General features: G+C 40.8%; 1 protein-coding gene across 1 annotated transcript in view; it reads right to left on the bottom strand.

Annotated features, from left to right (window-relative positions):
• Positions 1 to 2,489: 2,489 nt before the first annotated feature.
• Positions 2,490 to 16,052, bottom strand: part of LOC142497388 (prolyl 3-hydroxylase 1-like) — a 32,401-nt gene continuing 18,838 nt past the window's right edge. Inside the window, exons 9-15 of the mRNA XM_075605108.1 lie at positions 15,631 to 15,758; positions 14,438 to 14,533; positions 13,916 to 14,066; positions 13,110 to 13,227; positions 8,219 to 8,294; positions 6,368 to 6,508; positions 2,490 to 5,236 (exon numbers count right to left, since the gene is read on the bottom strand). Of these exons, the coding sequence (XP_075461223.1) occupies positions 4,982 to 5,236; positions 6,368 to 6,508; positions 8,219 to 8,294; positions 13,110 to 13,227; positions 13,916 to 14,066; positions 14,438 to 14,533; positions 15,631 to 15,758 (965 nt within the window). The 3' untranslated portion in view covers positions 2,490 to 4,981. The remainder of the gene's footprint in view (positions 5,237 to 6,367; positions 6,509 to 8,218; positions 8,295 to 13,109; positions 13,228 to 13,915; positions 14,067 to 14,437; positions 14,534 to 15,630; positions 15,759 to 16,052) is intronic.

Consider the following 16,052-nt stretch of genomic DNA (forward strand, 5'->3'; position numbering starts at 1 on the left):
AAACATCACTGGAGGGAAAACAAATCACAAAAAAATAAATGTGGAGGAGACTATATTTTGCATGGAGTGTAGTAGTAGTATCATCTTCTTTGGCTAGGACAACTGTGTAGGATGTTGTGACCAAACCCTACAGTAAATGCCCTTATGGACAGAATAGCATTTAATCGAATACATTTTATTTATAAAATAATTTACCAGGAAAAAACATTTTTTACATTGATAGTTACCTCATTTTCAAGTACATCCTGGGCACAAAATAAAGTTGACATTACAATTTACAGTTACAAACATGTTTAACATGGGAAACAGCACAAGTCTTTAAGGTATTTAGAAAGGTAGCCGATTTGAGGGCCTCAGGTAAATAGATCCAGAAGTGGGGTGAACGTACAAGTAGAGAAACCGGATTCTTTATTGAACCGTAGGACTATAAGCAGGTTTCTGGAGGCAGATCTAAGGAGATAAGTGCTGTGTACAGTACGGGCAAGCGGCCTGCTCAGATAATTGGGTAACTTGTCCAGAAACTACTTGAAGGTGATACAGGAAAGATGTTCATAGCATCTGGACTCAAGGGATAGCCAACCAAGTTCAGTTAACATATCAAAAAGGTGGATGTTAAAGTTACAGACAAAAATAGCAAATTGAGATGCCATGTTTGCCAAGGTAAATTTGGAGTACTGTACTATGCACTATATCCCCATATTCAATAAAAGGCATTGGCATCTGTGGTGCGATACACTTTCTGACCATTGGGCTTAGACAGTATTTATTTCTATAAAGTACACCTAGTTTGGAATACATTTTGGATCTGTTAAAAGGCTTTACATTGAGCGTATACCTAAACCTAGCTCAGTAAAAGACGAGTATCCTTTCTAAACATTTCAGATAACTTGTATAGCAGGTTAAAATATGGTCCGCGGGAGCCAGATGGCTCTCAAACTAATATGCAGAAGCCTGCTGGTGACAAAATATCTCTTGCCATTTTTGGGGATAAACTCTTTTCAGCACTAAATTTGTACACAATCCACATGTTATGAGTGCTACACATTATAACATGTGTTGGAGTCTCTACAACAAATTCCAAACACCAAAAAATAGAAAAGAAACATTTATTGAACACTGTATTTTAGTTAAGGCACTTAAATAACCAGATAATTGTTAAATAACAATAATCCCCACAATTCTCAAACTGTAAAATAGCATAGCATGCATTCTTCTGTACAGTCACAAATAATCCATATATTTATGTGCCTCGTGTGTAAACCCTCTTACAAGTAATACAATTTCATAACAGAAATTGATTTGTACCAATTGTTCCATACTTGCAAACTACTGTAACTCCAGGTCAACACTGATAACCTAGTCTGGATTTTGCCTTCCAATTCCCCAATTTGTTAGCAACATTTATATAATAGAGAAACAGCCAAAGAATAACCCGCTTGGAGTGTTATCACCGTGCTGACCTGGAGTTAGGTTTTCAAACAAAGGGGGTCCAGGGCACATGGAAAGAAGTGCCCAATGTAATGTTTAATCAGTTTTCTGTAAACAAGTAGAGTTCTTGTGAAAGTACATTTCACATTATTGCGGTTCATCAGCAACCAATACTGTGTGGGATTCATTTCCTTGTGGCAGATCGAGGCTTCAAATTAGGAATGCCAAAAAAGGAAAAAACCGAGACCATTATTATGACTTTGTTTAAAATGCAGGGTAGCCCAGCACTTTTTGATCAAACATATTGCACAATATAGTAATGTTAAAGAACACTTGTGGGAACATTCACATCTCATACGATGTCCCCAAGCCTGTGTGAGACATTGCACGTCGTCGTGCAATAATGTATAGCAATACACAATAATGTATAGCACCCTTTTCAGTCCAACTTATCATTTTGTTTTAGTTTGTACGGGCCATATTCAATATACTATGAAGAGGCAGCTTCAGCTACGTCACAAAAAAAAATAATTCCTTGATAAAAAGCAGTAGCATAAAAAGGAAAACCCCATGTCTTTTTGGCAAACTGAAAATCAGAATTAAAAAGTGCTGCACTCACAAAATGTAGTAATGATCCTGTGTTTCATAAGCGCCGTGTTTTTCAGTAAAAATGATTGGGTTTGGTTCCCCTCACCCGGTTCAACTTGACGAAATCACCAATTAAGTTGTACTTAAGTGTTAAAATTGCCAAAGAGCTGTGAAGCAGCTAAAATACCTGCCAATCACTGATGCATCAATGGGAAAGAGTACCAATGTAAAGGGGTTTAAGGCTGCACACCACAATATATAAATAAATACATACAGTTTACCGGTGCTGCTGGTTCAAGGAAGTACCTGCCAGGAAAATTCCAAAGTACACTGAGGAAAAAAGAGAGATCCAGCGCTCCCCGGATTTCAAGATAATGAATTTATTGTGCCACACGACGTTTCGACCAACAGGTCTTTTTCAAGTGATAAGGCATATCATTATCACTTGAAAAAGACCTGTTGGTCGAAACGTCGTGTGGCACAATAAATTCATTATCTTGAAATCCGTGGAGCGCTGGATCTCTCTTTTTTCCGCATCAATGGGAAAGGCATGCAAAAGCTTTTGAACCAATACATTGTACTTGGCCTATATAGGCCTGCTTAGCCTGAATTCCAGAAATGTTTTGAGTCCTCCATGACACTTGTACTCCAAGATTGAGGCATATCACTTAATTTTCTTTGTGGGTTTCATTTTTTTCATACAGATCGTGTATAGAACAGACTCTCTCTAGCTGATTAGGCTGCTACCCGAGGATTTCAAGCTTACATACCTGTAGAAGCTGATTGCATAAAGGGTAGGAGAGAGGAAAAACAATCATTTTGGATAGGTGCACACCCAAGTAATCCTCTACTTGAAATGTCTTGCCCTAATATACATAGGTGAATGTAAAGCACCAAACAACCTTCTACATAAAACAATTGATACATATGCATAATAAAGTATCAGCGAAAAAAATACTTGAGTGATTAAAAGGGGGGTATTTTAATAATAAATGAACCAATGTAAATAACATTATAAAAACCATGAGGGTCACTGGTATAGGCTATATTGTTTGAGTATAGTAACAAATAAATCAGTAATCAAGATAAATCATATGTAGTCCCTGTTGACCCCTTAGAATAAAGGAGTGGCTGCTAATTGAACCCCCAGATTGACTTAGCCAGGTGTGTGCCAAACGCAGGGAAAGAGACCCAACACTGTGTGGATTGCCCTTTAGAAGTGTAACCTTATTGGTCCACAATTAAGTATAACCATAGTGTTAGGTATTCACATACTGTACAGTAGGGCTGGATAATTGGCACCATAAAACTATACCTAGCTAAATGTATATAGAGATTATAAATGGAACTACCAATCTTAATGCAAACTGCTCATCAGCAGGTATATTTAAATTGCATATGCCGTATATATGAGCATATATGCGAGTTTAAATGCTAGCAAGTGTAGGTGGGTAATGATTGTCCTTAGTCTGAACTATAATTGATGCTCCGTTTTCCATAAGGGTGAACCAACCCTTAGGAGGTCTACTGATGCTATAGGTGCATTTTTCTGCCTGGATGTGGTGCAGAGTGCCACTATATCAGAACAAATGTTGGCGTTCAAAGTCTTGGGGCAGACCACCCAGAGAGAGTATACGAGTGTCTGCAAAGTTCCTCAGTTCCATTAGCAGATAACCCACAGCAGCAGGACGTAACAGCTGATGTCTATTTGCTATATTCACAAGCTGGATAACAAAGGGAGAAGGCATCCTGCAGGCACGCCAACGATTCGCCTCTGGTAATACCGGACCCTCAGCTTTCTTCCACTACGACACGTGACTAAGTGATCCTAACTTATGTACGTTTCACCGTCACTGCGGCTTCATCCAGGCAGAAATGTGCACCTGTAGCATCAGTAGACCTCCTAAGGGTTAGTTCACCCTGATCTAAAAATGGAGCATCAAGTATAGCTCAGACCAAGGACAATCATTACCCAACTACCCTTGCTAGCATTTAAACTTGCCTATATTGCCGATACCAGCGACCCTCTTGTTTTTATAATATTTTAAATTACATTTATTATTAAAAGACTCCTCTTTTAAATACTGCAGTATTTTTTCACTGATACTTTATTATACATGTTTGGTGCTTTACATTCACCTATGAACAGGCATACCCCGGTTTAAGGACACTAATTTTAAGTACACTCGCGAGTAAGGACATATTTTCAATAGCCGCATACCCCTGTGTCCGTACGCTCGCTTTGCGAGTACGGACACTTATTCTGCCCTACAGCCGCCGTAGTACTGGATGCGCCGACTCCCCTCCCCCAATAGGCAAACAGCAGCTCGCGCATGCGGCAGTCAGCATGTCCTGAACAGCAATACCAGCTCCCTACCTGTACCGAAGCATCGATAAGTGGGAAAAAAGGTAGCACTTCCCATACATACTCTGGACCCATTGCGTACGTTAATGCGGGGTATGCCTGAATACTCTTGTATACTATGGCGATATATTTTAGAGCATTACTTGGGTGTGCACCTACTCAAAAGAACTATTTCTCCATTATTTTTTCAGTGTTATTTTTCCTGACAATTTTCATGCACATCTAATCTGTATTAAATTAACCGAAAGTGTTAATTTTTTGGGAGAAGAGGCTTGACTTTTTTTTTTTTGCGAAGCTGCATTATCGATGTATATTGAATAGGGCCCTTTGTATGTAAACTTGTACATACAACGTACAGCACATACTGAGACTTGTCATGGTAAGCTCAGGTCTTCCTAGTTCTAGACCTTGAAACCATAGTGTCCCTTTTTCCCTAGAAATATTTAAACAAAATGACAAAATGGCTAAAGTAAAAAATCTTAATCACTTATCAAAGCTCTGATGAAATGCATCTCCTTGATTCACAGATGTTAAAGACAAGACAGCAGTCGGCAGGTAGCATGCAGTCTGCAGGTAGCATGCAGAACACACAAGTTCATGTTATAATTCGATCTTCTCTTTTATGGAGTCCAGTGGAGGGCCAAGTACAGGCTCTTGAGGAGAGTCTAAATTCTGCAATTTAAGAGAGTCCACCACATCATGTGTAGCCAAATCTGCTTCTGTAACAGACCGCTCCTTATTTCCTTCTTCTGGGGCAGTTCCTTCAGAGGTCTTCTCTTGTCCTTCCCCAGCAAACAAATCCAGTTCTTCTGTACCAAACAGCATTTTGATCAAGTCCTCAGCTTGAACGCGTTCCTAAAAACAGCACAATAAATCTAGTGAAAGAATGTCAATCTAATAATTAGTGTAGAATTGTGCGTACAAGAGCATAACAAATATATAAAAGATCTTAGAAGTCTTATGTCAGTGGTGTATGAGGAGTGTGTGCATACACATTGGTTGTATATTTTTTCATCTGTAATCAAGCGAAATTGGGATTTCTCAAGAGACAAATTTGAGAAAGTTGATGCCCAAGAATTTATTTATTTTATATTAGTGTGAACGTTTTTAAAGATCTAATTGTTTAATGTACACGGTGAAAAAAAAATATATGATGTGCATGAAAGATAGTGGATCAAAAAAGTTCCAAAAATCACTACAAAAATGGATACATATTTAGGATTAATCAAAGATCTTCAAAAAATGCATCCAGCAATTATCCAATCATAACATTTTCTAAAATGTTTTATTTTCATACATTTCAAAGTGGATCCTTTTTAAGCTTGGGTTTTTGCAAACAGAATTAACTCTGTAATTAAGACAGTCAGATAACTATTCAAAATGATAGTCCTTTAATTCAACTGCCCCTATGAGAATTGTTATTACTAGGAACAAAAAAAATAACTGGTGTTCGTTATGTGTATGGATAAGAATATCACAGCAATAAACTTCTTAAGAGTTTGTGTATTTTAGATGATTGTGTGTGGAAAGCACACACAATGTACACCAGGGGTGGGCCATTACATTGGCTGGAGAGCCACTTGACAAGCTTTGGTAAGCTTCACATGCCACAGACAATGCAGAATCTTCAATACACACACACACACACACACACACACACACACACACACACACACACACACACACACACACACACACACACACACACACACACGCGGCAGCAGCGCGTCTGGAGCCCACCCAAGCGGTGATTGCAGAAGTTTGGCCCAACATCCGGTCAGTCTTAAATTCGGTGTTGGGCTCCAGATGTACTGCTGCCGCCTCCTACGCGCTCTCTGGTACAGCCCCTGCCGCCCGCACCACAGGGACCGTCCCATGGGCTGTAATTTGCCCACCCCTGTTCTACACTGTCCTCTGTCACAAATAAATATGAGAAAGGACATGACAGTATTGTTTCACAATACTAGCAAGAAGCAACACACTTACTCTCTCATTGTGTCGGGGATCTAGAGTGAACCATAAAGCAACTGCACACCTCTGGCCGTTAGTCACAGCCTTAACTCCATGCGGATTTTCAGCTCCAGAGGAGAAGCCCACCATTCGCCCACACTGTGGCTTTACTTCCGCCTACACATCCACAAGGATAAACAACATTTTAACGCCAGCAAGAGCCAGTACACCTTTTGTAGCATGTATAATAAAGCATAAAATACGCCATTTGCGGTTTAGCATTTCTTTTCATCGAAACACCCCCACAAAACACAACCCATATTTCTCTGTTAACGGAGCATTTAATTCATTTACAGAGCATTTAATGTTTTTTTAACAAAGCAGTTGTGTAGTATTAGATCATCCTTACTGCATTTGTTCTTACCAGTATGCCTCTTTTAATGATTTTTAAATATATTCAGCTTCCTTGGGTTGCTATATTTGCTTCTTGAAATAGGCAGCCATATTGCGTGCCCTGGGAAGCAGCATCTTCACCGATCGCTCACAGGAGAATGGACCGATCGGTAGTCGTTTAGATAATTGTATTGCCGTAAAGGATAAGAACTTCTGTATTTATTTTTATTTAAGTGAGAGAGAAAATGCCTCTTTAAAATCACCCTACAGCAATTCTTTCAGGAAATGTAAATTGCTTAACATTTAAAACAACTTTAAGGACCAAAAACACTCCATTATAATATGGCTACATAGTATCAGTTATTAATTCCCAGGATATACATTTAAATTCCATTTATACACCAGGGTGTGTGAGCAGTGGTTGAAAGAGGTTTGTACTAGACCAGTGAGACAAATCTTTACCTATACACCATTTTCTTAATAGTGGAAGTTTAGCATTAGTAGGGCAAGTTTTGAGTAACATTGTCACATAATATACTGTATATCATGTAATGGATATATAGAGTAGACAGCACTCTATAAATTGAAACAGAATAATAGTGTGATGAAAATGTGGTGCAGCAGGAACAGGGGTTGACCCTAACCCCTCCAAATCCCAGTTACCTTGAGATTTACCCATAGATGTGTTCTCTTTCACCTGCAGTAATTGCTTCTTGTTGTGCAATTGCTTTGCATCCGTATTTGTGTGTGGCTGTGTTTGTGTGTGCTCACATTCATTCAATTCTCTGTTGGCTTATCCTTAGACCATTACATTGAGTGCTGGGAACTGGTCTTATTGCTATATATCATGTAATGCACTGCAGGTCACACAGGTAGTAAATAATATAATTTCAGATATCGAAATACAGAGCCTTGTATACTATAATGACATCTTGCGCATCTGTATAACAGCTCAAGTAGTTTTATTTTGCCCACATTTACCCTCCCCCACCCCCCACTTTATTTTACATACTCCCAACCACAGTCAAATCCTGCACACCAATAGAATGCCACAAGATGGCATTACAGCTTCATATTGGATCACACTGGCTCCATCTTTGAAAACCCAGGAAGTAATCCCACAAACATGGGGGATCTTGGAAAAAAATAAATAAAAGGGGTTCGGCCATGAAAGGCGCCGCTATTTGAATGGTGTTAAAAAAAACAAAACAAACAAAATGGGCAGGCCTGCTGCTTTAACCCTTTGGGGTAGCAGCTCCTCCGGCACTCAAAGTGCCACGGCCCCTGATCGCTCAGTCACCAATAACGGGAGGGGAGGCGATGGCGATCTCCCGTGGGAGTACGTGAAGGAAGATGATGGACGTAGCCCGCGGGAGTACCAGACCACATGACGTAACTATGTCTAAAGGGCACCCGATGGGTTAAGGTAGAGGAAAGAAAAAATATAAAATAACTAGACCATGAACAAAGCTTTTCTTTGCGACCAATACTTACGGTTATTGTTTTGGCGTCAAGCTCTGTGAAATAGAAGATTCCTCCTTCAAAATCCCCATTTAAATACAATATGGCACTAAAAAGGTAAAGTGATACTTCATTAGCATGCCTCCAACATTAAAAACATTTTATTTAATTCAGCTTCCACAAATCTGACCTGCACACAAAGCCATCGCTGCATGCAATTATAGGACGCAATCACAACAGCTTGTTTTCCTTTTACCTTTTTAATACAGGTTTGAAGCATGGGGTCTCGGGTGCTGAACCCCGTTAATTTCAGCTCTGGGGACCCCCTGCTTCCCGAAATAGACCTCTGAAGGGGAGTGCCGGTATGTCCTACAGCTCTCTACAGTTCAGCTTCCTGGTCACATTGGCCAATAGGAAGCCGCACCTGATGACGTCCCAGCTTCCTATTGGGCCACAGGGCCCGGCAGCTTTAAACTGCAAACATATAGTGAACCCCAGAGTAGCTACCAGCACCTCATACAGAGGTAAGTACCTGCGGAAGCAGAGGGTCCCCAGAGCGGAAATGAATGGGGTTCAACTCGAAACCCCCTGCATCAATCCTGTATTTAAAAAAAATAAACAGCTGGATTGCCTCTTTAAACAAGAGCTTGTCATGTCTTAGTCACATATAGATTTGATATTGAACTATTATGCAATAACAGTTTTGTTTAAACTTTGCACATGAAATCATTAGCAAGGGACCCGCAAACGTTTTCGGCATGAAAAAAAAAAAAAAAAAAAACAGTGGAAAATTGCAACATTTCCAAAGATCACCTTGATGACCCGTTATTACTTTCCAACGTAGCTCTGGACTAAACATTGCAACAGGCCAATATAAATGTATCTCTAACATTAGAGCCTAGGGTTCCTTCATTATATAAAGAGTATCCACTTTCAGGATCCCTCTGCATGAAAGATATCAAACCTGTAGTGTCACGCACACATACCCGAGGAGCTGGAAGGAGGGAGATAAACTTTCACAGCCCCTCTGGGTGCTCAGGGTTTTTTTTCTTTCATACACACGGTATGAGAGGTCACTGACTTTTCAATTACCAAAATCAGAGAAACCGCATATAATGTGGGAATACTACTAATGTGCCCAGGGGGGTCTTCTAAAACAGAATCTTTGACACCATAGTTTTACATGAATGTTGGAGAATTTGGTCTAAAAGAAACCCACAGGAAAAAAAAAAAATAAAAAAAATGGGGCTTCCTTTCATTTACACAGATGAATCCTCTATGAATTCGCAATACCTAACTATTTGTAGGAATACAACTGTGCCTAGCAGACATTGTCCCTGTGACCCTTCCCAATACATTTAAGTAACATGTGTTTATAAATGACAATACCAGAAGAGACAAACCACACGTGAAGAGGGAGGACTGGTTCTCTGGGAGAACGGTCATAGTTTTATGATCATTACCAAGAATGACATTTGAGCACCTCCTCTCTACAGAAGCCCAAGTGCAGTGAAGAGGTGGCAAGCTCGGTGAGCACCCTGTTCATTATTATGCTTATGGAGATGTAGTTACTATGAAGCACACTATTAAGAGGAGTTAAATGCAGTAGACATCCTAATGACACAATCTGCAGCGAGCTCCTGCTTTCATTGCATGATTTGAGCATACAGCTGCACAGGGTTTTATGCTATAAAGCTGGTTTCATTCTCCAATTGCAGTTTCAGAGCAGACACTCCATGAACATTGATGTACAGCTGTAAATCAATGTAATCACATTCTGTAAATAGCCAATAATGGAATATTAAATACTGGGTTTTTTTTTTCAATTTCATTTTTGTTTCTTATTTAACAGCAGACCAATAAGATGAGTGGTGTACACATGTATACTATTAAACTAGAATAATTTAAAGCTACAGCTTTAAGCTTTACTCAGCAGTTTTTGATTAAGTGGTTGACTAGACCAGTGGTGCACAAACTGGGGGGCGCAAGCCTTTTTTTGGGGGGTGGGGGGGTGGGGTGCGGCTCACTTACTTGGCTTCCGTGTCCACTCGTCTCCATGACAACGCAACGTCAAATGACGCTGCGGGGCCATGTGACGTGATGTCACATGACCTCGAGGCTTCATATGACGACACAAGGGGGTTTGCGACAGTGGAAGATCAGGCAAGGGGGGATGCAACGCAGGAAGTTTGCGCACCAGTGCCCTAATTACCAAGGTTAAGAGACAAATCTGCCACCATGGAGTCTTCAAGTTTTGGTGCACACAAGACCCATTGCAGGCAAGAGGATTTTTGAAAGCACCCTTTACATAGCCAGGATGATGGTGGATTCTAGAAAAACCGAGACAAAAATACCCAATGCTACAACTAATATGATAAAATACATAGTTAAATACTTATAAAGTTCAAGAGAACTAGTCCCAAAATCAGGGCTCAGTCACAACCATGACATGTATAAATAGATAATCCATAAATAGAAATCACACATGTAGGAGCTGAGCTATAATCAAAGCTACGTGAGACTTAATGAACACCTGTATATCTTAAACTCCTGTCAGTATGTAAATAAAGCAGTAAATAAGTATCTCTGAGGTGGTGACAGACCTATATCTATATCATAATGGTCATGACTACCCTCTCATTGAAACATCCTGCATAGATAGCATGACATATTGGAGTAAACAGGTAAGTACTCACTGATGTAGCAGCTCATCCTTGGGTGGTGCGTGCATCACGCCAGCATAGCAGGTAAAGTAGATGTCCCATGGGGTCCAAAAAACGGAGCACAGCAATGTCAGAGAAGGGGGCCACAAACCAGCAAAAAACGATAAAATTATTTATTAAGTAACAAGTGAGGGGTACAGGGCTACTCTGACGCGTTTCGGGAACAGGTCCCTTTGTCAAAGAGTTAATTTGTGTCTGTATACCCTCCTGAATAAATATGTGATTCCCCGCCCCCAACAATGATGTCACGGGGTCGAAATCTCGTGCGAGCAGCAAGGCTGCCATCTCTCATTGGTGGAGGCTAATCACCAATGAGGCGCCACTCTGAGACTCGCCTCTCGTGAGGGCTGGGGATACGGGGAAGCGCTTAGAGGAGAGTATACCTAATTAGTACAAAACACGAAGTGACATTTAAAAACGCAGCTCAACGCTGCTGAAGAACAATGCAATGCACTTAAAATAAAATAAAAACACAAACTATGACCATATCATGGCATAGGAGGAACAAACATGCAATATTACTTTGTATATCAGTACAAGTATTTAATTTCAAAGTAAACTTGATAGGCTATAGATTGAAGGATATTCAATTATACATCAACTAGTTAATATTTAAAGCAGAATATATAGTAATATAGAGATTAATATATAAGTAGAATATCTACCAATACATTGAAAGACAATTCATATAGAATATATATCCAACCAACATCGAGGAATGTTATGATATAACCAATGTAAATATCAAGAACAAAGAATACCGACAACATTTAAAAAGAGATAAAAATGTCATAGATAATAAAATATTGAGCAGAAATAGGGTAAAAGGTGGGGAAGGGTGAGGGTGTGAGGGGGGGGGGGGACCAACCACAACCAAAATATGCATAACAGATAGTAATATATAGAACATATCAAAGAAAATGCTTCAACTCCCAATCTAGATTCATGCCCCTGGGTGCCAATGTCTGATATACAAAGTAATATTGCATGTTTGTTCCTCCTATGCCATGATATGGTCATAGTTTGTGTTTTTATTTTATTTTAAGTGCATTGCATTGTTCTTCAGCAGCGTTGAGCTGCGTTTTTAAATGTCACTTCGTGTTTTGTACTAATTAGGTATACTCTCCTCTAAGCGCTTCCACGTATCCCCAGCCCTCACGAGAGGCGAGTCTCAGAGCGGCGCCTCATTGGTGATTAGCCTCCACCAATGAGAGATGGCAGCCTTGCTGCTCGCGTGAGATTTCGACCCCGTGAGGTCATTGTTGGGGGCGGGGGATCACATATTTATTTAGGAGGGAATACAGACGCAAATTTACTCTTTGACAAAGGGACCTGTTCCCGAAACGCGTCAGAGTAGCCCTGTACCCCTCACTTGTTAATAAATAATTTTATCGTTTTTTGCTGGTTTGTGGCCCCCTTCTCTGACATTGATGTGCTCCGTTTTTTGGACCCCATGGGACATCTACTTTAGTTAAATACTTAAGTTTGTATTCTCAGTAAGGGTCATTTAATTAACCCCTTTGGCCAAAGCATTATAAGTCTGCAGCCACGTCACGACCACTATGCAGGTCCTAACACTACCTGTTAATATTCTCATTTACCTCTACAGTGAAGCGAGAAAGGTCTCAAACCTTCCCTGCACAGACGCATGGAAAACCTGCTACTTAAAAAGTGGGGAGGGGTGAGCTTAAACCAAGGGAGAAGACCGCCAAAGGGTTTAACTAAATGACCCTTATGAGAATACAAACATTTAAGTATTTAACTATGTATTTTGTCATATTGGATGTAGCATTGGGTATTTGTTGTATACATTTGGTCACGCCCAGTGGCACTCCTTGATAGATGTATATAGATATAATATGGTGGGTGCTGAGGTTAGAGCTTGCAGGGATTGCGCGTTTGGATTCTACAAATGTAGGCATTTCTCTTCTATTGAAGCTTCACTCACTATCTCTCTGTCTCCTAGATGTCTGACAGAGGAAAGTCATTCAAAATCACTACATAGAAGTAATGCCTCCTCAGGCTCTTGTTTGAAAGTTTGGAGTAGACTCCATTACTGCTTTAAAGGCAAGTTTAACAAAAGCACTATGATGAATTGATGCATTAAAGCAAGCCAAATGCAAGACATCTACAAGCTGTAGCAAGTGTACCTGTTGTGGTTAACAGGATGAATGTAACAGTTTGCTGACAGCCACAATTACCTGTAGTCCCGGAATGTATATGCAGGATGCTCCTTTAAACACACCAAAGCCTCTGCATTTAAAATGCAGTTATCCACATGGACTGGATGGCTCAAATCATTTCTGCCTTCCTGTTTATCTATAACAAATGCACAGGATTATTCTTCATTAGCTTTTGAATGACATTGCAAAACACAAGGGATTAACCACAGTTCACATATTAAAGTAACATCTATTAAAAAGTTATACTACTACCTACACAATCTTAAAAAAAAAAAAAAAAACATTATGATAAGACGTGATCACACCGAGTCTCAGCACAGTAACATGGAGTCTTCCTTTTGGGGAAAGAACTCATTATGAGCCAAAACTGAAAGTGGTCCAGCCTCCATGTACGGAATTGTATACAATGTTAACTTGAGTATTAATAAAAGGGTGCTCTACCTACATTAAAATGATACAAATGGATGTTATATTAACTAACAGGAATGGCAAAAAAACAAAAATTACAATTAGATCTCTAAAGGTAATCAAATATTTATTAAAACAAGGCATCAATCATACTGATTTGATAAGAGAAGTCCAGCAACTCCAGGCGGTCACTGGAGTTCCATGACCATGTGATCGTGAGGCAGGTCCTCCTCTTCCATTTAAATCCAGTTCACCGCTCACAGTGAACGCAATATTGCCCAAGTTTCGAGTGACTTTCATGACGTACCCTGTGCATTATAAGGGCCACGTGGGGGGACCGGCTCATGCCTTTCACCGAATGTCATACGGGCTATGAAATGTTTATTTAAAATATTACTATCTTCTTGTTAACTTACCGTCAATGGCAGTTCGGCAGACAAGGTGAGAGTAAGAGAAGTAGAGAGGCGTGTCCAGACGAAAGTAAGATTCCACCACTCTCCTCACTTTGTCTGTTACATTATAGTAGAGGTATGCACTCTTCAGAGGGACCTTCCCTTCTTGTCCCAGCTAAAAACAGGAGCGCACAGAGAAAATGGTTATTACTCCTATGCAGCAGCACAGACTGGTGGAACAGAATAAGGCTCCTGTTACTGCTCGTTATCCAGAGAGTGTGAGTGTGTGAGAGAGTGAGCGTGTGTGTGTGAGAGAGTGTGTGTGTGAGAGAGTGAGTGAGAGAGTGAGACTGAGTGTGTGTGAGAGTGAGAGTGTGTGAGTGAGAGATCAAGTGCAGATACATTTACTAAATGAAACTCAACATCTCAGCTCCATCCCATTAACAGGGCCTAAAATCACCAAATGACAATAAATATAGTCAAAGCCCTTAACATTTGCAACCACGTGTGAACAAATGTGTTAACAAAAGCAGTTTCTGGACATACCTTAAGTGCTTTGTATACGGTTACCCCATAAAACTTCTCATTAGGAGTGTGAGGGGAATTTGTACCACGATATCCATCACCAGCAGAGGCAGCTGCCTGAGACAAAGCAGAAAAGCAAGATCCTAGTGAGGAGCAAGACAGATTTTTTCCCCTCTGATCAGCAAGACCATCACCTCTGCTAATGAACGCTCTGACAGCGGCAATTATATGGAAGAGACTTGCATAGCTTTCCTACGCGTTCGTGACAATAACTGGCGACATCAGGGTATTACAACCTCAGGGGTCATGCTCACAGCAAAGCCGAAATGGATTAAACTGCAATGAAAGAGTGCCAACTTCCGCCATTATGTAGGAACCTCAAGTGCGGACGTCACAAATGAAGGGGCTAAATGTAATAATCTGCACTGTGCCGTAAGACGGCTGCTCGCACCGGGACACACCTTCTGGCCCATTCATGTGAGGGCTTTAAGGAAGCTGTTAGGCCTCGGCCAGGGTTCCTGCTGGCGTGCGGTGGCACGCTGAGGCTCAGAGAAAGCGGGTGCTTTCCCTGGCCTTAGACAGCGCGCCGTCCGGGGGCGTGTCGGCGTGCGGGCCAGTGACGTTACGGAGCTGGTTCGCCCTCATTGGGCGAACCGCTCACGTGACCGGCCCTGCGCTCCGGCAAGCGCTGAAATGTAAAATTCTGCTAAGACCTACGCTTCTGCGCGCTTGCGGAAGCGTAGGCGAGCCCCTACTAAAGCCGCTCTCATTGCGGCTGTAGGGGCTCACAGGTAAGCACAAGTGCGCCTCAGCACGGGTCAGCGCGTAAGCACTGACCATGCCCGAGGCCTTAGGCACCCGTGCCCAAGAATTTACAGCTCACCAAATAGCATTACAGAAAAAAGGAATGAATCTGTTTAAGTTTGTGAAGCACATTTGTTGTATAAACAATTCTATTCAAATTGCATTGTAAAACAATGTAATTTCATCAACGCACCATCAAAAACAAGCATTAATAGACAAAGCAGGCAATGTCAAATGTCAAACTGAGGTGGGCGTTATGTTTACATTCAGGATACATGCAAATAAGAAACCCATGTTCAGACTGGAATCACTTCCACACACCGGATTTCAGCACATGTAGACCACCACCACAACAGCAACAGCTTTCCTCTCTCTCTTCTTCCCCCCACCCCACCCCCCAGGGCACTTACATTAGTAAGTCTTAAAAGTTCTCGGCATTCCTCTTCTGAAATAACACCATCAGTCACTACTCGCTGAGACCCATTTAGAGTCTTTGAATTCATCACCACACTGACTTCATCAAATAAAACAGGCCCACCTGCAAGAGAAGGTTTAGAAAATGCAGTTAAATAATTTGCTTTTAACGTTACTGCTAAACCCATTTACAGTTGTAGAAGACGGTCTCTCAAAAATGAAAGGTGTTAGATTTAAAAAGAAATCAATCAAAAAAAGCTGTCCCGATCTCCCATTTGTCTTGTACAACAGACAGGATCTAATGTATATGTTCTGCACTCTACTAAATAAATGATCAAAACACAAACCTAAAATCTCAGAACCATTCCTTGCTACACTGGATTCTATCCTCTAGTTTCAACAGAATCCAATCCTCTGG

This window comes from Ascaphus truei, chromosome 6 (assembly GCF_040206685.1).
Source record: "Ascaphus truei isolate aAscTru1 chromosome 6, aAscTru1.hap1, whole genome shotgun sequence".
Classification (NCBI taxonomy): domain Eukaryota; kingdom Metazoa; phylum Chordata; class Amphibia; order Anura; family Ascaphidae; genus Ascaphus; species Ascaphus truei.